General features: G+C 37.8%; 1 protein-coding gene and 1 pseudogene across 5 annotated transcripts in view; one reads left to right on the top strand and one right to left on the bottom strand.

Annotated features, from left to right (window-relative positions):
• The window catches only part of C8H10orf67 (chromosome 8 C10orf67 homolog), a 155727-nt gene that overhangs the window by 47457 nt on the left and 84686 nt on the right, over positions 1 to 23584 (bottom strand). For all 5 annotated transcript variants that reach the window (XR_008619891.2, XM_034930112.3, XM_063607291.1 and 2 more), the window contains 4 exons: positions 13176 to 13241; positions 12051 to 12130; positions 11894 to 11959; positions 1155 to 1242 (listed from right to left, as the gene is read on the bottom strand). Coding sequence is in view for 4 of the 5 variants with exons in the window: in XM_034930112.3 (XP_034786003.2) it covers positions 1155 to 1242; positions 11894 to 11959; positions 12051 to 12130; positions 13176 to 13241 (300 nt within the window). In the remaining variant the exon portion in view is untranslated. The remainder of the gene's footprint in view (positions 1 to 1154; positions 1243 to 11893; positions 11960 to 12050; positions 12131 to 13175; positions 13242 to 23584) is intronic.
• Positions 16161 to 19988, top strand: LOC106635158 (transmembrane protein 230-like; annotated as a pseudogene).

Here is a 23584-nt window from a genome sequence, read left to right on the forward strand (position 1 = left end):
GCCTGTTTCATAAAGCCTGGATAATTCAAATTTGGACTAGAAAATGTTACCAGCTAATAATCATAAAAAAGCCTGATTTTGAGTGGCACCATATTCTCCTGGATCCTCCAATGTTTTATTTGCCGAACTGATTAAATTTCTAAAATGAGAATTACTCCAACTAAAATTATAACCTGCAGGTGAGAAGAGGAAAAACCAAGAGGGGAAAAAAGACACTATATATATTCCTATCTATGTAGATCAGTTTGGGAACATTTCAGAGAAATCAAGTATTAAAATCCTCAGCAAGGTTACTATATAAACTTAGTTATAAACAGGAATTAATTTAATATTATCCTGCAAGTGTACTTAAGTTCTTTGATCTCCTGCAGCAACTTAAATTTAGAAAATGGTCTTAAAGTGACAAATGTTGAAAAAAAATTTCAGAAAGAAGATGATTTTAGATTGTATGCCTCTCGAAGCAAAAAAAAAGAGCATATATTTATATGTTTCTTAGGCCCTTCCCCACAAACCCGACTTGTCCTCAGAGCACTTAGCATCACAGCAGCTTCTCAACAAAGTTTGTCTCATTTTGGTTTACTTATTAATTGAAATTTACTGGATATATTTCTATACCAGGTATCAATTACCTTAACATTTAGAACCCCCAGATGAAAACAGTAAGTCAAATAGGCTAAATAATAGCATAATTTAGAATTGGGCTTTATCTATTACACGAATTCTAATGTGAAATTGAATGGCTTGGCACTAGGAACAGATTCTCCTATCTTCTTTTTTTCCTTTGGATGTGACTGGAAGCTTAGACTCCGAGCTTTGATATTTCCCAATATTACATCCGTGGCCACAAATGGGCAGACTGACAGATATGCTCCAGGCAGAATGAGTGCCCACTCCTCTGAAATTTATACTTGCCCCATTGTAGCTCAACCATATTGCGCTGTAGCAATTTGTTTACACATCTACCTCTCACACTGGACTGAGCTCTTTGGGTTCAGGCACTTTGTCTTAACACCCTCAGCATCTAGCAGTGACTGCCTTGTACTATCTCTAGAGCCTGTAATGACAGGGGCTTGATAAACCTTAAACGAGAACAGAAAGAAACAGGCAGGTATATTCAAAGAGACAAACAGCATCTAAACATTACATGCACTTACAATATAATTGAAGGATGTGTCAGCAAGCACTGCAAACTGACGAAACAGTGTGTGCCTTGTAAACATCTCATTCTTAAGGACATGAAAGCTGAAATTTAAAAAATGATGAAACTTAAAATGTATGTAAATCATAGCATAAAGCAAATAAGCATTATGTTAATGAGGTAGGAAACTACATTAAAATTTTAAAATATTACAAAATAAAAATATAAAAATATTAGCATGAACATACTACCTCTTTCATTTTTAAAACTACATGTTGCCTGGGCAAAATGGTGAAACCCCATCTTTACAAACAATAAAAAAAAAATAACCAGGCATGCATGGTGGTACATGCCTTTAGTCCCAGCAATTCAGAAGGCTGAGGTGGGAGGTTCACCTGAGTCTGGGAGGTCAAGGCTGCAGTGAGCCGTGATTGCACCACTGCACTCCAGCCTGGATGACAGAGTGAGACCCTGTCTGACAAAAAACCAAAAACCACACACACACACACACAAACCACACAAACTTACATGTTTTTCAGCTCAGAAAAGGCATAGAAGTAATGGCAATGATCACCCCTACTGCCCAGACTCTGATTTTAAAAAGCATTTCTCACCAAAATAATTCAGGGCATTTTTCAGAAATGACTGTTTCTAGATCTAAGGCAATAAATGCACAGAATGAACCTGGGACATCTTATTCTACCAGAATTCAACAAAGTCATCAAAGGTTATGACAAAAGAACACAGTAATCAACTTGAAAGAGTTCCTGTTGACTTAAGATTGGAGAAATCACACACCAAAGATAATAAGAACTACAGTGTGTTGAAACATCACACATATATTAGCTATTTGGGAAATTCTCAGCCTATCTTGATTGCAAGCGATGCGAAAATTAGGAGAATTGCTGTCAGGAAGACGTACTCTGTAGAGAAGGCAAGAGAATGGCTGGACAGCCTTCAGAGTCTAGGAAGAAACAAAAATCACAGCATTTACTCACACAAAAGACTCTTTGAAGAGATTAAATGTGTGACATCCCTTCAGCCATCTCAGTAGAGTCCAAAATAGAGATGAGATTATCTAGGAAAGACCTGAGAAGGAGCCTCCCGTCTAATGAAGTGACTTCCCATGACAAACATGGGAGACGCACAAGATTTTGAGAATGTTATATCAGCAACAACACTGCCAGATTGCACTGAAAAGGACAGAGAAAGGAAATAAATGAAACAAGGTTATTGGATTCCCAAAATTCTATGGGCAGGAAACAGATTGATAAAACTACTCAGAGTCAAACGTGCTACCTTTCATGAAAGAAGATATTTGACTCAGTAGTAGTGCTTTGGGCCCAGAAGGTGGAACCTTGAGTCACAGAGAATTAGCCCAGGCCTTGAAACCTAATGGCGTTATGCTGAAACAATTTCAAAATTGTTTGGACTAGTGACTCAATTTTCCCCTTCTACTTTCTCCCCTTTCAAACAAGAATGTCTATAGCTATTATTGACATTTATGTCAATACAATGCCTTTCGCACTATTGTATTTGGGAGCAAGTAATCTATAATTTCACAAGTCTACATATGGAGAGAAATTTTGTCCCAGGATGAATTATAACCAGAGTCTCACCATACCTAATTTAGATGATGCAAACTGGGACTTCTGAGCCTGATAACACTTAGATGAAAGTTTGGACTTGAGTTGGTGCTGTAATGGGTTGAGACTTTGGGGGATATTGGGATGTGGTAAATGCATTTTGCATGCAGGATAGGCATGATTATTTGGGGGCCAGAAGGTTGACTGTAGTAGAGTGAACATTGCCCCCCATGAAAATATCTACTTTCTAATTTCTGGAAATTTTGAGTATGCTACCTAACAAAGTAAAAAGAACTTTGCAGATGTGGTAAGTTACATATCTTGAGATAGAGTAATTATTCTAGATTATTTAGTGGGCCCAATGTAATCACAAGGGTTTTTTTTAAAGAAGGAAGCAGGAGGATCAGAGTAGATAAGAATGAAGCAGAAATAATACATGGAAAGATAATAGCCAAGAATGTTCCAAAATTCAGAAATGACATTGACCCATAGATTCAAGAGCTAGACCAGATAAATAAAAGGAACTATACCTAGGGACATCATAATAAAACTAATGATAACAAAAGATCAAGGGAAAAAATTTAAAGTACCCAGACATGAAAAAAAAAGCAACAGTAAGACTGACAGCTGACTTGTCAACAGCAACAATGAAGGCCAAAGTACTGACATTTTTTTTTTTTTTAATTTACTCATTTTGAGCTGGAGTCTTGCTCTGTTGCCCACGCTGGAGTGCAGTGGCACAATCTTGGCTCACTGCAACTTCCACCTCATGGGTTCAAGCAATTCTCCTGCCTCAGCCTCCTAAGTAGCTGGGATTACAGGTGCCTGCCACCACGCCCAGCTTATTTTTGTATTTTTAGTAGAGATGGGGTTTCACTGTGTTGGTGAGGCTGGTCTCGAACTCCTGACCTCATGATCCACCCACCTCGGCTTCCCAAAGTGCTCGGATTACAAGCGTGAGCCACCATGCCTGGCCTACTGACATTATTAATTGGCTGAAAAAATAACTGCCAAGATAGAACTCTATACTTGGCAAAAACTTTCTTCAATAATGAAGGTAAAATAATGACATTTTCCTCCAAAGAAAAGCTGAGAGAATTATTTGCCAGCAAACCTGTATTAAAAATGAAGAAACAAAAAATGAAAGAGAGCTATTCAGGCAGCATGAAAATGATCTCAGATGAAAACATAATAAGCAGAAAAAAATGAGAAGCCCAACAAACTGTAAATGTGTGAGTAAATATAAATGAATACTGAGTATGCCAAACAACAATAGCAACCTTTCATGGAGTTAAAAAAATAGAGAGAATTAAAATTAAAATGTAGGAGAGAATTAAATGGAGTGAAAATAGTCTAAGGTTCTAGAATACTTGGGAAATTGGTATCAACAGTAATTTCTAAAACACAGCAATAAGCTAAGAATAAAATTTTACAAAGGAGAAATTTCAAAAAAAGAAAATGAATAACAAATTAATAAAAGAAAATATGGAATAAAAAAGGTTCATTGGTTCAAAACAAGGCAAAAAGGAGAGAAGAAGAAATATAAAACAGGTCAAATAGAAAACAACTTGTTAAGTAGTAAACACAAACCCAACTATCGTATTTTCACTTAAAGTAAATAAATAAAGTATGACAATTAAATAAAATAAAACTGACAGATTAGGTTAGAAACCCAATTACATGCTGATTACAAGAAACACATTCAAATACAGAAATAAGATAGGCTGAAAGCAAAAAGTTAGAAAAAAATACACCATGCACTCTTAACCAAATAGTTAAGCAGACACTAAGCTAAAGAGCATTACTAAAGATAAAAGCATTTCATAATGATAGATATTACTGATAACTTCACAAGATGAGATCAGTATCTAAATTGTGAGTACCCAACAACTAAGATGTAAACTATGTAAAGTAAAAATGGACAGATTAAAATAAGAAATAGATATATCTATAATCATGGTAGAAAATTTAATACTTCTATTTTGATAGTTGGATATGATGCCAAAAAATTAATAAGTATGTAAATGATGGAAACAACAAAATTAATGGGTTGACCTCATTGAAATATTTAGAACTCTTCACCCATCAATGATAAAATTTTTCATTCCTGGCCAGGCATGGTGGCTTATGCCTGTAATCCCAGCACGTTGGGAGGCTGAGGTGGGCGGATCATCTGAGGTCAGGAGTTTGAGACCAGCCTGACCAACATGGAGAAATCCCGTCTCTACTAAAAATAGAAAAAAAATTAGCCAGGCATGGTGGCGCATGCCTGTAATCCCAGCTACTCGGGAGGCTGAGGCAGGAGAATTGCTTGAACCTGGGAGGCGGAGGTTGCGGTGAGCTGAGATCACGCCATTGCACTCCAGCCTGGGCAACAAGAGCAAAATCTCTGGCTCAAAAAAAAAAAAAAAGAAATTCATTCTTTTCAAGAATAAAAACATTTTAAAAAACTGGCCATAGCTTGAACCATAAAACAAACATGAAGACCATGAAGACATTTTAACAGATTAAAATTATTCAGAGTAAGTACTCTGAGCACAAGAGAATTAAACTAGAACTATAACTAGCTAATCTTCAACTTACTGGAAATAAAACATATTACTTACTCTTTTTTTTCTTGAGAAAAGGTCCCACTCTGTCACCCAGGCTAGAGTGCAGTGGCATGAACAGGGCTTACGGCAGCCTTGACCTCATGGGTCCAGGCAATCTTCCTGCCTCAGCCTCCCATGTAACTGGGACCACAGGTGCATGCCATGACACCCAGCTAATTTTTTTATTTTTTGTATAGATGGGTTTCACTTTGTTGCCCAGGCTGGTCTCAAACTCCTGAGCTCAAGCAATCCTTCTGCCTTGGTCTCTCAAAGTGCTGGGATTACAGGCATGAGCCACTGTGCCCAGCCCATATTACTTCTAAATAACCCATGGATCAAAGAATAAATCAAATTGAATTTAGAAAATATTTTGTTTGAATGATAATAAATATGTTGTATGTCACAACTTGTGGGAGGCAGCTCAAACAATACTTAGAAGAAAATATATAGTGTTAAATGCATATATTCAAAGAAAAGAAGTCTGAAAAATCAATGATCTAGGCTTCCTTCTTGAAATCTAGTAAAAAGACAGCAAATAAAACATTAAAAATTAGAAGGAAACAAGATAAAAGCAAAAGTCAATTACTCTATCAAAAAACCAGCAGAGCTAATAAATTCAGTAAAGTTACAGGATACAAAATAAACATACAAAAATCTATTGTGTTTGTATATACCAACAATAAGCTATCCAAAAAGAAATTTTTTAAAAAATTCCATTTATAACAGCGTCAAAAAATAAAATACTTAGGTATAAATTTAACCAACAAGGTAAAAGATCTGTATCTTGAAAACTATAAAGCACTGAAGAAAGAAGTTAAAGTAGATACAAATAAATAAAACAATATCTTGTATTCATGAATTAAAAGAAGTAATATTGTCAAGATGTCTATACTACCCAAAGTAATCTACAGATTAAATGCAATTGCTACCAAAATTGCAATGGCATTTTTCACAGAAGTAGGAAAAATAATCCTAAAATTTTATGGAAACATAGAAGACCCCAAATGGCTAGCCAAAGCACTTTTGAGAAAAAGGAACAAAGCTGGAGGCAGCTCACTTCCTGATTTGAGAAACTATGTTACAAAGCTATAGTAATCAAAACAGTATGATTGTACTGACATGAAAATAGACACTTAGACCAATGGAACAGATTAGAGAGCTCAGAAATAAGCTCATGCATATATGGTCAACTAATTTTTGACAAGAGTGACAAGAATATACAATGGGGGAAAGGATAGTCTCTTCAATAAATGATGTTGAAGAAACAGGGTATCTACATGCAAAAGGATGAAATTAGACCCCTATATTACACAGTACACAAAAATTAACTCAAAATGGATTAAAGGCATAAACGTAAGTCCTGAAACCATAAAATTCCTAGAAGAAAACATAGGAGGGAAAGCTTTTTCACATTGGCCTTTGGCAATGATTTTTTGAATATAATACCAGATGCACAAGCAACAAAAAACAAGAACGAATAAGTAGGATTATTTCAAACTATAAAGCTTCCTCACAGCAAAGAAAACAACAAAATGAAAAGACAACTTAAGGAATGGAAGAAAACATTTGCAAACCATACATCTTATCTGATAAGGGGTTAATATCCAAAATATGTAGGAAACTCAGCTTAACAGCAAGAAAACAACCTGATTTAAAAGTGAACAAAGGAACTGAATAGACATTTCCCCAAAGAAGACACACAAATGGCCAAGTATATGAAAAATTGCTCAATATCACTTATCATCAGGAAAATTCAAATCAAAACCACAATAAGATATCACCTCACTCTTGTTAGAATGGCTACTATCAGAAAGACAAAAGATAACAAGTGCTGGTGAGGATGTGGAGAAAAGGGAACCCTTGCACACTGTTGATGGGAATGTAAATAGTTCAGCCACTGTGGAAATCCGTCTGAGATTTCTCAAAGAACTTAAAATAGAACTACTCTTTGATCCAGCAACTCCACTGCTGGGTATATACCCAAAGGAGTATAAATTGTTCTACCATAAGGACACATGCACATGCATGTTCATTGCAGCACTGTTCACAATAGCAAAGACATGAAATCAACCTAGATGCCCATCAATGGTAAACCGGATTAAAAAATACGGTACACATACACGATGGAATACTGCACAGTCATAAAAAAGAATGAAATCATGTCCTTTGCAGCAATATGGATGGAGCTGGAAGCCATTATCGTAAACAAACTAACACAGGAACAGAAAACCAAATACCACATGTTCACATTTATAAGTGGGAGCAAAACATTGAGGACACATAGACACAAAGATGGGAACAACAGACAGCAGGGCCTATTTGAGGGTGGAGGTTTGGAGGAGGGTGAGGAATGAAAAACTACCTATCAGGTACTATGCTGATTACCTGGGTGACAAAATTATCTGTACACCAAACCCCTAAGACATGCAAGTTACCCACGCAACAAACCTGCACACATATCCCCTGACCTAAAATAAAAGTTAGAAAGGAAAAAAATGTTTTTTAATTAAAATTAAAAATTTTTAAAAGTCAATGAAAAGACATATGAGAAAAATTCAGCAAAGGCAGTTATTTCTTTGAAATAAATAACACAAAATTGATAACTATCAATAGACTAAGAAAAAAGGAGAAAAACACAAATTCTCAGGAATGAAACACAAATATCAGGAATGAAAAAGGGACATCACCAGATCTTACAGATACAGTCATGCACTGCATAATGATGTTTGGTCAAAGATGGACTGCATATACAATGGTGGTCCCATAAGATTATAATGGAGCTGAAAAGTTCTCACTGCCTAGTAACGTCTTGACAATCCTGACCCTGTGTAGGCTTAGGCTAGTGTGTGTGTTTGTATCTTAGTTTTTAACAAGAAAGTTTAAAAAGTAAAAAATAAAAATAAAAAAACACAGACAAAAGCTTAAAGAATAAGAATATAAAGGAAAAAATTATATAAGTATATTTGAGACAGGGTCTCACTCTGTCACCCAGGTTGGAGTGCAGGGTGTGATCACAACTTACTGCAGCCTCAACCTCCTGGGCTCAAGCGATCCTCCCACCTGTCAGGCTGCCATGTAGCTGGGACTACAGGTGTGCACCACCACGTGAAAAAAAATCTTGTATAGCTGTACAATATGCTGTGTTTAAAGCTGTGTTATTACAAAAGAGTCAAAAAGTTTTAAAAATTAGAGAGTTTATAAAGTAAAAAAATCACAGTAAACTAAGGCTAATTTGTTATTGAAAAAAATATTTTTTTTTTTTTGTAAATCTAGTGTAGCCTGAGTGTCTAGTGTTTACAAAATCTACAGTAGTGTATGGTGATGTCCTAGGCCTTCACAGTCACTCACCACTGGCTCACCTAGAGCAACTTCCACTCCTCCATGCTCCATTCATGGTAAGTGCCTTATACAGGTGGACCATTCTTTATCTTTTATACCGCATTTTCACTGTATCTTTTCTATGTTTAGGTATATTTAGATGCATAAACACTTACCATTGTGTTATAATTGCTTACAGTATTCAGTTATAGTCTCATGCTGTGCAGGTTTTTAGCCTAGGAGCAATAGGCTATACCATATAGCCTAGGTGTGTGGTAGGCTATGCCATCTAGGTTTGTAAGCACACTCTTACAATGCTCACACAATGATGAAATCGCCTAATGACACATTTCTCAGAATCTATCCCTGTCATCAAGTGACACATGACTGTCATTTATATACATAATATGAGGATATTATGAATAACTTTATATCAATAAATTAGACAATTTAATGAAATGAGAAAATTCCCAAACATAAAAGACAACACAAATTATCAAACTGATTGGAAGAAATTGAAAATTGGAATAGCCCAATTTTTATGACAAATTGAATGTTATTGAAAACTTTCCCCAAGGGAATGATAAGCATTCAATTCAGAATATTTGCTAATTGGGAAGAGAGGTGACAGGCGCTGGATGGGCAACAGGGACCGTGAAGCCACTTCTAATTCCTTCTTTCTTTACCTGTGTGGTGAGGACACAGGTGTTTACTTTGTTGAAGTAAGGAGCAGTGTAGAGTTTCTGTTTACAGAGGGTTCCAAGGTGAGGGGACTACATGGGCAGAGTGGGCCTTCACCTTGCATGCCCTATCTAGATTTCTGATGTTTGCAGTCTCTCTGGGATGGCAATCTAGTGCTGAGTGAGGGCAGGAGAAGGGATGTGTGCATGGACCTCTTCCATATATGCAAGCCAGAGTGGCACGGGAACCACCTGTAACATTTCTTATGCGCTTGATAAACATGGTGGGCAAAAGTGAGTCCATCTGGCCCAGAGCCCATCAGGCAGAACAGAGGGTGGCTCAGGTGGATGCATGTGGATTGCCGCCTGGGGTGGAGGTGGAAACAGCGGCATCACCGTGGCATCAGCCTGGTAGGGATATGTTCCGAAGCTGATATGCCACACCAGCATACTGTTTGTGCGACAATGATGACATCGGCAGTCACATCAGGCTTGGCACACCAAGAGGAAGGACTAGCCCTGCTCTTGTCCGCACTGCTCACATTCAATCTTCCTGGAAATAAGAACTCGGCAGAGATGGAAAAGGAGCTTGGAAATGAAGCCCTGAATTGGACTGGGACCCAACATAAATCATGAATTGACTGAGAAATCATTGGATTGGACTCTGATCTTGACTGGCTAAGGTGAGGTTTTTCATCTACTAAACAAAAATGAGTGCATCTAATCTAGGATCAGTTACAGTAAAATGAAATTACCATGTTAGCCCATGTAAGTCTGTGACTACACAATTAATCTCCATATCACACCACGATGAAGTACTCTGTACAAATGCACTCGCTACGGTGCTGTATATGCCACATTGAATTAATATCTGGAGCTTCAGCCTAAGTAGAGAGACATAATCTACAATGTCCCAATTAGTTGGTTAAATGAGAAAACATAGAAAGTGTGTAGTAATAAATACTTCTGCTTTCCTAAATATTTAGATATCAACATAAAGTCTGCAGAGACCAAAATGATTAATATGATTGTCAACATCTTGGTTAATAGAAAATCAATTAGAAGTAAAACTTTAAACTCCATCTCTACTAAAAATACAAAAAAAAATTAGGTAGGTGTGGTGGTGGGCGCCTGTAATCCCAGCTACTAAGGAGGCTGTGGCTGGAGAATCGCTTGAACCCAGAAGATGGAGGTTGCAGTGAGCCGAGATTGCGCCACTGCACTCCAGCCTGGGCAACAAGAGCAAAAACTCCCTCTCAAAAAAAAAAAAAAAAAAAAAAAAAAAGGAAAACTGATACGTTCTTGTAAATCATCACTGAAGAACAGGGTAAATCCCGTAGGGTCAGAGACAAGGTAAATCTTAAGGATGAAAGTGAACCCTACAGAAATAAATAAGGGAAAGTCATTTTATTCAGCTCTAGAGATAATCCAAAACCTATTTGCAGGGAAAGGAAATCAAGTGTATATTTAAATTTTCTTTTGTCTCACATGTATCTACCTTCTGTTCTTAAATAACTATGTGAGACAGGGCAGGTGTTAATATGCACATTTTACACAGCACAAAATGCTTATCAGCACATACACGAAACACGGGTAGGAGATCATTTCAGCACCAAACAGAACAAGGCAGAATGTTTTACTACAAGGTGTTTTTGCCCTGAATCCTCTATTTTTTCTGTCTTGGCATGGATTCTTTGTGCCACCGCACTTAGGATGAATTATTTCCGTATAATATACATAGCCAGGTATAGAAGTTTATACAGACAAGATCCACAGTGTGTGCTTAAGAAATACAGTGCAAATGTAGGGCATTGCCATCCCGGGATCTTTTGTGTAAGCTTCGAGTTTGACCTCCGATGGCCTCCATCAGACCAACATTAAACCCGTCGTGCCTGGATGATGCTTGACTGTGAAAGAATATTGCAAAAGAACTTCCCATACATGTTCCCCCAGGGAATCTGGGGGAAATTATGGCAGAACACAACTAAACAGAAGACAGATTTTTAATGTTAACATGTTAGGGTAAGGGAAAAAATAAGCATTTTTCCAATTTGCATCGTTTTTGTCCTTTTCAGAATTTTACAGTTTCTCCATTTTGAAAAAGGCAAAGAGGATACTGGGAAGAGAAACAAAATGCTTATGTGAGTGAAAAATAGATCTGGGAGGTTGAGGAACTGGAGCTGTTGTGTCTGGTAGAGGATCTGATACATAAAGCAACTTTATAAAGACAATACAAACTAGTTATATATCATTGTGTGCAAATGAGCAGGAAAAGGTTTTAATAGCCCTATGAAAGAAGATGACTAAATAGGTCTGATTAAACCAGGTATTAAGAGAGTGAGTCTGTCCTGCTGATCTTTTATAACAGAAACACAGATAGGGAATGAAAACATCTTGAATGATTTTACTTCTCAGTGATTTTGATTACTCTTCTATTTTAGACCAATTATTTTGCATTTCTTGTAGAAGTATATGAGGTGATTTAACATTAATATGTAAAAAAATTGCAACATTCCTAACTTCCTTAAAGGATGATTAGTCATGTTTTTAGAAATAGAATTTGTATATATCACACCATACCTGTTCCTGAGAATAAAGAATCTCTTTTCCCAGCTTTTATTTAGTCGATCAGCTTCCTTCCTAAACCTATAAAAAATTTACAGATGGTTAAATATTGTATTAGTTACAAATGAACATTATGTCTCATTACCAGTGCCTTTTACTCTATTACCAGTACCTTTCCACCTTCTTTTTCTCATTCTCTAAATTTGCCTTTAATGCTTCTATTTGAGACTCCAAACCATGTTTGTCTTCAACCTTTCAATAGAAAATATAACACAAAGTTAATTACACAAACAATATATCTTGTTTCTCCATAAATCTGAAAAGACTATTTCTATGAATAGTATGCATACTCTAACTACTATCAAACATAATTTGAGGCGGGGCACGGTGACTCACGCCTGTAATCCCAACATTTTGGGAAGCCAAAGTGGGAGGATGGCTTGAGCCTAGGAGTTTGAGACCAGTCTGGGCAATATAGTGGGACCTTGTCTCTGCAAAAATTAAAAATTAGCAAGGCATAGTGGCGTGCACCTGTAGTCCCAGCTACTTGGGAGGCTGAGAAGGGAGAATTACATAAGCCCAGGAGGTCGAAGCTGCAGTGAGCTGTGATCATGTCACTGCACTCCAGCCTGGATGACAGAACGAGACCCTGTCTCAAAAAAAATTTTTTTTCGAGAGAACAATGAGTTATATTTACTTGTAAATTACCATACATAGGAACGGTTTAAGATCCCATGCCTCTATTTCCCGTAAATGGTGAACTTAGAAGCAGTTAGCTCTAAACCATATTACAAAGCAACCAAAATTGATCTTCATCAGCCCCTTAAGCTGCCCCTTTTTGTAAATTGTAAATCGTGTTTTGTAAATTGTAAATTGTGTTTTCCTTCACTTACTGTGGTCTCTCCATCTCTTCGTCATAGGCAGCAGCTTCCCCCAGTTACTCATTTCCTCCTTCTAACAAAACAGTTCTCAAGAAAGGATCTTATCAACTCAATCACAGTAGAGCTTTACGCCATTTATCAATAATGCTTATATTTTGCAAGAGGACAAAGTTTCAGCAAAATGAATGAATCTCTAATAGCTGAATTGTAGGCATATCATGAATGAGAGAGACTTCCGTGGATGTGGCAGAGATGTGCTACAGAATAATACTAAAGAGGCAATCAGGTCTTCTGTCTCTTCATAAGGCTAATTCTCAGTGTAGCTTCCAGAGTCATTGCTACTTTCTAAGCATAGCCAGCATCAATATAAACAATAACAAGGTTCGTAATAATGGTCATATTAGTCATTATTATACCTTAGATCCTGATATTTTCATCTTTTTTTTTTCTTCATGTGTCCCAATAGGTGCTGCATAGCTTATCTGGCAAGAAAATAAACCAAGGTAAATATAAATTTTCAAATTAATGCATAACAATGTGGATTTTCTGCAGCTTTGAGAAAGAGAACTGAGACTTACAATATGCTAACCATAGTCCTCTGGCCGTCTTCACTGTCTTATATAATTTAGATAATTCAGTATTTATACATATAAGTTGCAATTGGACAATGGCAGCCCATTGAAAACAATTTTCCTATTAATAATACCAGTTTTTTAAAAATGCATTTTATTATAGTGTCGCTTCCATTATATCTGTTTTGCTTTCAAAAAAATCCTATTAGAAAGGTGCTAGATCTCTTGGATCTGTTCTCCATATTTTAACTTTTTTCATTATTTCTGTCTGCCATTTTGCACTATGTTCTAGGAAATTTTCTTCACTTTATCTTCCAGATTATTGAGTCTTAAGCTCTGTCAATTTTATTATTCAGCCTGCCTATTGCCTTTTTTTCAAAGTTTTATTTGTTCCTTTTAATAAATTGTTCTTTGGTTCAGACTGTTCCTTTTTCATAGCTGCCTGTCCTTGTTAATGGAAAAAAGTTTCTGTTGAATGTCTCCCAAAATATTTTTTACGGAAATAATATATTTTAAATTTTTGTCTGTTCCCTGAATTAACTGTTTCAGGCAGGGCCAAGTGCTTTTCTTGTTCTCTTTGTTCACTCTGTAAATATTTGCTGAATGCTTATGATATGCCAACAATTGTTTAAGCACTGGAGATACAATAGAAAACAAAATTGAGCTAAAGTAGAGAAGGCAGATTTGAGAGAAATTACAAAAGAGGTGAAATTTAGGTGACTTTTTGAGTGAGGACAGAGCTGCCTGAAATTTCTCATTTGGGCAAGTAGATGGAGAATGATTCTATTCACTAAGAACAAACAATAAGAATAGGAACAATTTTGTGTGCTAGCCTTTTTTTGTTTTGTTTTGTTTTGTTTGTTTTTGATGAATTCAGATTTACCAAAACACTTTGAGTCTCAGGTACCCATGGCCTATTTAAATGAACACATGTAATAGGAAACTGATATGGTTTGGCTCTGTGTCCCCACCCAAATCTCATCTTGTAGCTCCCATAATTCCCACGTGTTGTGGGAGAGACCTGGTGGGAGATGATTGAATCATGGTGGCGGGTCTTTCCCATGTTGTTCTCAAGATAGCGAATGGGTCTCACAAGATCTGATGGTTTTAAAAATGGGAGTTTCTCTGCACAAGCTCTCTCATTCCTTGCTGCCATCCATGTAAGATGTGACTTGCTCCTCCTTCTGCCATGATTGTGAGGCCTCCCCAGCCATGTGGAACTGAAAGTCCATTAAACCCCTTCTTCCCAGTCTCAGGTATGTCTTTATCAGTGATGTGAAAACAGACTAATATAGCAACTGAGACAGGGCCTGGAATTTGAGAGAGGGGTTGATCCTAGAGAGATAATTTGGGATTCATCAGTACGTGGGTTGAAGCTGAAGATTTGGATAAGGCCATTCATCAAAAAAGTGGGGGTCACCAAAGTGACATGAGACGGACACTTTTTGGAGTCCCTCCACCTATTTGTTCTCAAAGGGCACAATCCACGTGAACCACCTCTTTGTCCAGGGTACAAGGGGTAGAGAGTGAGTTCACTGCCATTTGATTAACAGTAGTCCAAGGAAATCACCAGGGGAAGAGCCCCAGGCCCAGGGTCAGGGAGAACATTTGCCATTATGCTAAAAAAAATTAACCCAAATTAAAAAAATTAATCCCCAGAAAATTAGGAAAACAAATCAGTAGAACAAAATAATTTTCCACACAGAAAGACATTAATATACTTATTTCACTATATCCAAAGTTACATCGGTGATTGAATGCTTATTTTAAAAAAAAACTGTGTTTAAATTTATGTACAGTAAAAATGAGTTTCAATTTTTAAGGCTCCCTTTTCCCAGCTTTCATATAATGATCAACTATGTAATAACTAGAGATAAGTCTGTTCTAAAGTCTATCTTCTGTAAAGCAAATAATTATTCAATCTCTTCAAAAGACAACACTATTATGATGATGAAGATAACGTCTCTTTTCATTAAAAAAAAAGAGAAAAAAAAGCATCACATGTAGACTAGAGTGTTTGCTCTCCAGTTCGAGTTGAACTTTCAACTTTGCTGCAACATGGTCTATTGAATCCTGGCTCTGTCCACATTAAACTGTCATTTTGTTTTGCCAGCTGCTGACATTCCACTTTCTCTGGAATACACACACTGGTCTTTATGTGGTCACTTCATTGACAGGTGCAAACACTGGACTGATAATAGATTGACGTGAAAATGAGTGTTAATATTAAAATAAAAGTAATTAACTTCCTAAGTAGGAAAACACAAACACAAATTAAATAATTGTAAAGATAATAACATACTGTAATTTAACAAAATGTGTGTTTTTTTTGAGACAGAGTTTCACTCTTGTTGCCCAGGCTAGAGGGCAATGGCACAATATCAGCTCACTGCAACCTCCGCCTCCCAGGTTCAAGCGATTCTCCTGCCTCAACTTCCCGAGTAGCTGGGATTACAGGTGCCTGCCACCACCCCTGGCTAATTTTTTTGTATTTTTAGTAGAGACGGGGTTTCGCCACGTTGGCCACACTGGTCTTGAACTCCTGATCTCAGGTGATCCACCCACCTTGGCCTCCTAAAGTGCTGGGATTAGAGGCATGAGCCACCACTACCGGCTGTGATTTAAAATAATTTATTATAAATATTTCTCATTCTCTTTTGAATTTGTATATACATTTATAATTAAAAATTCACAAAATTAAGAAATAAAGGTTCATTTATAATGGAAGTTATGATTCTTAAATTTGCTTCCCATTTTTAAGCACTTATATCATATTTTTAAAAATTTAACAAATATACTATTCTAAATTAGAATAGTAGCCAGGGTTTGTAATAACAGAAGAAGCAAATTATGTTTATTAACTGCCGTAAGATTAACTACATTCCTTATCATACCCTCACATCTCTGTTTTCTTTTTCTTATCAAGAGTCAGTACATTTAATTTCCACAAACATCTCTCTTATGAAACTTTAGTCATTTTCTCTGGGCTTAATGAAAGGTACTTTGCCTTTTACCTCTATACCCTTTAAATCGTCGAATATATTTATATTACCATTAAAGTAGTCTTTCTGACTCATCATGATGAAGAATGATTTTTCCTCTTTAAAACCTCAATCACTTTGACTTTCATATTAACATTTTTTAACCTGCCATGCAAATAACTACTTTTGAACACCAGTAATGTGCCAGTGGGTGGGAAGTGGCCAGGGAGAGGAGGGGCTAATAGAAACACACGAAACAAGGACCAACCTCATGCACCTACAATTTGGAGAGAAGAGGCTGAGAATTGGGAACACGGAGAATAAAATATGAGGCTGTGTGCTGAAACAGTAGTCATGACGGGGGCCAAAAATCAAAACAAAACATTTATCTACATATATCACTTGTGAATTTTCTTCTAACAAAATTGTTAAGGTAGGCAAATCTTTCAAAAACAGGACAAGACTTTCCTCATTCGATGTCCCCAAAGGTGCCACTCCATGTTTGCCAAAAGGCTCGGAGGCATCTTGGTAGAATGACTGGGCTGTGAAGCCATACAGGATTTAGGCTGATCCAGGCTATATGCAACTCTCAAGCATGTCTCAAAGGTTCAGAAGGCCACAAAAGTCTGTCTGGGCGTGGCTTCCTCACCTGGCTCTAGACCATCCTAGACCTTGTGTTCATGTGTTCACTGTAGGAAGTCATCTATGCAAAAGCAGAATACACATCTATTAAACTATTCACTCCAAAAACTTGTGACCAGGTCACTTCAGTGATAGGAATGTATCTATTAAATATGATGAAGCCATTGTTTATAACCGGAAAAAAAAAAAAGAAATAATATCTCAGGAAGGCACTGGTAAATTGACACGAATTGGTTATGTAAATTGTGCTACTTCTGTGGGGTGAAATACATACAGCACATATAATGGATTATCTAAATTCAACGGTATGGAACGATGTTATCCACATCCTGTTGACGTAAAAATCTGCATCAAGACTTGTCTGGAAGGGTGGTAATGAGAGGCTTTCAGTGATCATCTTTGGGTGGCAGGATTTTCTTAAAAATTTTCTTCTTTTGGCATTTCCTCATTGAGCAAATTTTGTATAATAAGTATGTATCAGTTTTGTGAGTTTTTTTCTTCAAGACAGTTTGCTCCATGGCTCAGGCTGGAGTGCAGTGGCATGATCTTGGCTCACTGCAGCCTCCACCTCCCCAGCTCAAGTGATCCTCCCACCTCCACCTCCCAAGTAACTGGAACTGCAGCTGTGCACCACCATGCCTGGCTAATTTTCGTATTTTTTTTAGAGAAGAAGTCTTGCTATGTTCCCCAGGCTGGTCTTGAACTCCTGGGCTCAAGCAATCTTCCTGCTTGGGCCTTCCAAAGTGCTGGAATATTACAGGCATGAGCTTCTATGTCTGGCCCTGTATCTGTTTTATTTAAAAAATTGAGACTCCTGGCTCCCGCTTAGGAAGCAAAAAATGCCAATCCAACACTAAAAACAAGAAAAATCTAGATAAACTACAAAATCACAACTTCTCTTGAACCCATCAGAGAGCTGGGGTCACACCCAGGTAACCTAAATTCCAAAGAGGAACAATGCCCTCAGAGGAGAGACGAGAGCCATGAACAGTTCATAGGTCTTGTCTACAGCCGAAGAAGCACCATGCCAGCTTCAACACAAGCTTGTAAGAAGAATAAGCTAAAATATAAAGAACTTCTGAAGATCAAATGTTGGTGAGCAGGGCAGTCTGAAGTAGCTGGGGACACATGTTAAAAGTGGAGCTTGCACTCACTCACAAGTTTGTTTTTTTTTTTTACTGTCCCTTACCAGATACTCATGAGAAAAATTGAGGGCAGAGCAATTTTGAAAGGAGTCTCTGTTGATGGTGCAGACTTGAGGAGGGGATCAGCAGCTACTACAGGAAAATCACCTTCCCTGGGTCGTTCTATCCTAGCATGTGAAAGTCTTAAGCCTCTGGGAGAGGGGAAGCAAACTGTCTGGCCAACCAGGCTCAAAGAAGGTATCAGTGGTTGATGCTGTGAAGAAGTGTTAGGTATCAAATCCCATTTATTTCTCCCAGGCCACTCCTTCCTCAGAAGGAAAAGTTTTCAACTGCTGGGATGGGCAGCAGAGTCTCTTGCTCACAGCTCAAAAATGGAGATATATTATGTCAATGGGAAAAACAAAAGAAACAGGTTGCTCCCCTGGGAGAAGGGAATGGTAATTGTCTTGGACCTTCAACTCTATGCCAATACCAAGTGGAGGTGTCCTACTATTGCAGGAAGGACAGGAAACTCCTGCCCAAGACCAACTTCAGATACAAGGCAGAGTGAACTGCCCCAGGGAAGACGGGCAAGAATGCTGAGAAAGTCCACCGCTGGGGCCTGAGCACACAACACTTCTGAAAGTCTGAGTTTGGATTAGAACCACAGAGAATCTTCTCTACCTTCACTCATGGAGCACCAAGCAGTAGCAGTGCACTACTGAGGCATGGATAAGAGCATAGAGGCAGATCTTCTCTATGGCACAGGTGGACAGGTTCTATAAGCTGAGGGTAGAGTGGTAGTCAGAGAAAAGCACTCTGTGACCCCAGCTCCCACTCTAGTCACATACCCACCACAAAAAGAATATCAAAACTGTTGCCTGGTGCAGTGGCTTACACCTGTAATCCCAGCACTTTGGGGGGCCAAGGCAGGAGAATCCCTTGAGCTCGGGAGTTCGAGAACAGCCTGGGCAATATGGCAAAATTCTATCTCTATAAAAAATACAAAAGTTAGCTGGGCATAGTGGCATGTGCCTGTAGTCTCAGCTGCTTGGGAGGCTGAGGTGGGAGGATGGCCTGAACCCAGGAGACAGACGTTTCAGTGAGCTGAGATCACAGCACTGCACTCCAACCTGGGTGACAGAGCCAGACTCTGTTTTTTTTTTTTTTTTAAATAAAAGACTGTGGTCTAGTAGAGGTAACCATAGCAACAAGCAAACTCAACTCAACTTTGGTTAGATTGGCCCAACCTGTCACAGTAGTCATACACATCCCCCCCACACATATATGTATACACACATATTGTGTATGGGTGTGTGTATGTATAGTCTCATAAGAGACAGGTTATTTCAATGTGTGAATACAATTTATTTCAATCTCTACTATTCTACACATGATGTGCAGCATTCAATCAGAAATATGAGGCAGCTCGCTGGAACAGGCTGGATGGTGCCAGCCACGTTAGGTGGTTTTACCATGTGGCCTCTGGCATCCCCACTGCCAACCATGGGCGAGCTCTTGGTGCACTGGTGGCCTGGCATGGTGCTCCAACTATAGCTGTGTCAGCGTGTGATGATGCCATCCCACACCAATCTGGCTACTGGAATCCCTAGTAGCAAAGCAAAATACTCAAGGCTCTCCAGCACAGACAGTGGCTACACTCATCTCCTAAGGTTTAAAAAAGGCCTTCCTAAGATGCCTTAGAAGGCCATTGCAGTCACCACTGTGCTGTTTCTGATTGGCACCTTTCTATTATCATAGGCTCCCTCCTGCTGTTGGGCTACATCAGCAAAGTGGGGACAGACTAGGTTGTTCCAGTTCTGATCACTGGCAATTTGGTGTTCCTGCCGAATGCATCCAAAAGCTACCAGGGTTACTCCTACCATGACCTTCCAGACTTTGACGACTAGCACCCACCTCAGCCCTGAGAAGAGTCACAGTGGAACTGTACCCGGCTTTAAGACTCTGAGCAGAAACTATGTCTAAGGGCTGAAGAATTCTGCAGTTTGCAGATGTTTAATAAAACATTGGCCAGATTTTATGGGTCTATTCCAAAGATGTTAACTGAGCTTACAATCAGATCATTCGGACATGGTCTATTTTTCATCTCCTGGCCCTGACAAAAAGCTGCTGACAAGGTTTTCCCCCAGGAATATGGAACATGGAGGAATAGCAATGTTCATTGTCTGGAAAAATGGGAACTTATTCTGTAACGGAATGTGTTGCCTTCACCATCCTATTTAGAGTTCAACACTTCTTTTAAATAGTCTTCATTGTCAATTTCTTCTTGTAGCAAATGAAAGAATACAGTATGTCTTTTTAAAATTACTAGGTAACTTATTTTTAAAATATCTAAGTATCTTATCTCCTACACTTATTTCTACCTTCATGTTCTAGTGGAAAACGATGGTAAAATCAAATGTCAGTGAGAGTCCATCTGTAATATTTTTTACTTGCTTTCTTATCAACAGCATCCAGGAATTTTTCAAACTACAGAGCAAGTTTTCAAAATGTAAACACTTTCTCTGTTTACCAATCTTTAGTGAGCTCTAATTTGGTTCACCAATAGACTGGGCAGCATACAATTTGGGTCATTCTGTCCTTCGTATATCAAGCTATTCTGTATATCGTGCCTTTAAGGATCAGACTTTTGGCTGTTTCCTAATGAAAAATGCAGAGAAGTGGTTCTTATTTAGAGTTGGTAACCCTAGTGCTAGTACCTAGTATTATGATGGCATTCTGCTAAAGATTCCAAGACTCAGCCTGGATCCCTAGAAGACTAGATTGAGTTAGGTTGATTCTATTTCCTAGCTTGCAAAAAGTGACTTATATTCAAAGTAAATTAAAATGTCAAAACAAAACCAAACAAAAGACAGACAAAAAGTCCAGGAAAAAAAAATCTATCGTTGGGAGACAAAGCAATAAACAGAACCAGACTCAAAGATGATCCATATCTTGGAACTATCAGATAAAGACTTTGAAAAAACTATAATCAAAATATTAGAGAACCTAGGAGAAAAGGTGAACACCATGCATGATAAACAATAGACAGGGAATTTCATCAGAGAGGTGCAAAATGTAAAAAAGAATCAAATGGAAATACTAGAAATAAACCAAGCAACAATCAAGATGAATAATTTGTTGGATGGGCTCATCAATAGACTCAATATAACTGAAAAAAGTAATCAGTGAATTTGAAGTTAGGTAAAAAAAAGACAACTCTCCAAACTGAAACAAAGAAAAAAAGTAGTTCAAACTTTAATGAGCTGAGCATGTAAGAGTTGTGGAACAACATCGAACAGTCCAGCACAGACATATTCGAAGGTAAAGACATAATTGTAGATAATGTTTAGGAGTTAATAAAAGATATCAAACTACAAATTCAAGAAGTTCAAGATAAATAGAAATAAAGAGGTGAAGGAGAGGGGACAAGAAACAACCAAAGATACTTTATTATCCAGCTGTTGAAAAGCAAAGAGAAAGAGAAACTCTTGAAGTCAATCCAAAATAAAAGACATTACAAACAGAGAAACGAAGTTAAAATTTACAGCATACTTCTTATCAGGAACTATGCAAGCCGAAAGAGGGTGTAGTCATATCTTCAAAGTATTAAAAGAATAAAACTGTCAATGCAGACTCAGAAAATATTTCGGAAAAATATCTATCAAAAATAAAGGCAAAAAAAGGGTTTTTTCCAGACACAAACAAAAACTAAGAGAATTCATTGCCAGCAGACCAAAAGGAAGAGGGTATATGACACCAGATAGACACCTAGATCTACACAAAGAAATGAAAGCTCTAGAAATGGCATAAATAAAAGTGTCAAATGCAAATCTTACTGTGACAAATATATCAATTTCTGTTACATGAAAATATATTAAACTTTAATTTTTGAAGCATATAACATGTTAGGAACTCTAAAGAACTGTCCCTTTAATGGGAATATTGGAGAAGATTATCCAAAGGCATTTAGAGCAAGATTCATGGACAGATATGAGTTTTAAGTGGCTTTCCTGGGAGCTCATAAGAAACACTCTCTTTACTGCTGAAGACTAAGCTATTTGGTGGGAGATTTCCCACCAGAGGTTCCTATGGATTGCAGTGGCTTCTTATTGACCTCTTATCAATCAGCTGTTTGGATGCTTCAGTCTGAAATCTTTTTTATATTACTTTCCTAATGTTTGCTCTCCTAACTTTTCCAGTGGTTGCATAAAAATCTAAACCTTCATATTGAAATCTTTCCAATTTTAATACAAAAAGACCTTTCAAATATTCTTATGCTTTATTTAATGTAAACCAGACAGAAATCTTATAAATTGTAATTGAATTCGACTTGCAAATTGTCAACTAGGGAGACAGACCACCAGAATCACACACGAGGTTGTTTAGGCCTGTGACCATCATTTCTGGTGGAATGAATTCAAATAAATGTTCACTGTATACTTTCAGCCACTGGATTAACTGGACTCTACAGTGCTTCATGGTATTAGGTGTAGATAACTTCTTTTTCTTTTACAGATTTGGAAGAGAAAATGCCATGAAAATTTGGGGAGTCTAGTTAATACAAGGGCTGAGATACAGTATCTCAATACCTGCATACACACACACACACACATGCAACAAAGAAATGATTCCCACACTAAAATTGCTGGAGGAGATCCTCAAACTGTTTTTAAGACACATTTCTTTGTTTTGAAACAGGATCTAGCTTTATTGTCCTGGCTGGAATGCAGTGGTGGGATCATAGCTCACTGCAGCCTTGACTCCTGGGCTCAAACAATCCTCTCACCTCAGCCTCCTCAGTAGCTAGGACCACAGACAAGCACTAACACCCTTGGCTAACTTAAAAAATATTTGTAGAGGTGGGGTCTCACTATGTTGCCCAGGCTGGTCTCAAACTCCTGGCCTCAAGTGATCCTCCTGCCTCCGCCTCTCAAAGTGTTGGAATTACAGGTGTGAGCAGCCACCCCTGGACTGTTTTAAAGATTTTTTTAAAGCCTAAAATAAAAGTGTACCTTTATTCCCTAATTGAGCTGCATAAGCTAACACAACTTAAGAACTCTGGATTTGGTGAGCAATATATCAACTTGGTGAGATGTCACTGGTTATCTAAGATTGTTCAGATATGCAAATGGGAAGAAAATAGTAATAGATGAATCAATAAGAGGAAACAAAGAATTTTAATAGGATCAATTTTCATGATGAACAAGCAGAGATTCAATTGAGGAAAAGAAAGTTAAGAGAGTGTTAAATGAAAAAAGGTTTAATAACCATCCTTCATGAAAATAAGTTCCTAAAGAAAACAAAATTGATGTGTTATAACTCACATAGACTTATTCCCAGGGTTTGAGGAGAAAGTTGGGATCTGGAGAGACTGGGATTGGAGAAACTGACAAGTTTGGCCAGGCTAAATCCAAAGACAGTGGTCAACAGTCCACTGCCAGCGTCTAGAGGGGTGCAGCCACCTCCGGCTTGACTCTGGTGAGCAGCGATGTAATACACCAGG

Source organism: Pan paniscus, chromosome 8 (assembly GCF_029289425.2).
Source record: "Pan paniscus chromosome 8, NHGRI_mPanPan1-v2.0_pri, whole genome shotgun sequence".
In the NCBI taxonomy this organism is placed as follows: Eukaryota; Metazoa; Chordata; class Mammalia; order Primates; family Hominidae; genus Pan; species Pan paniscus.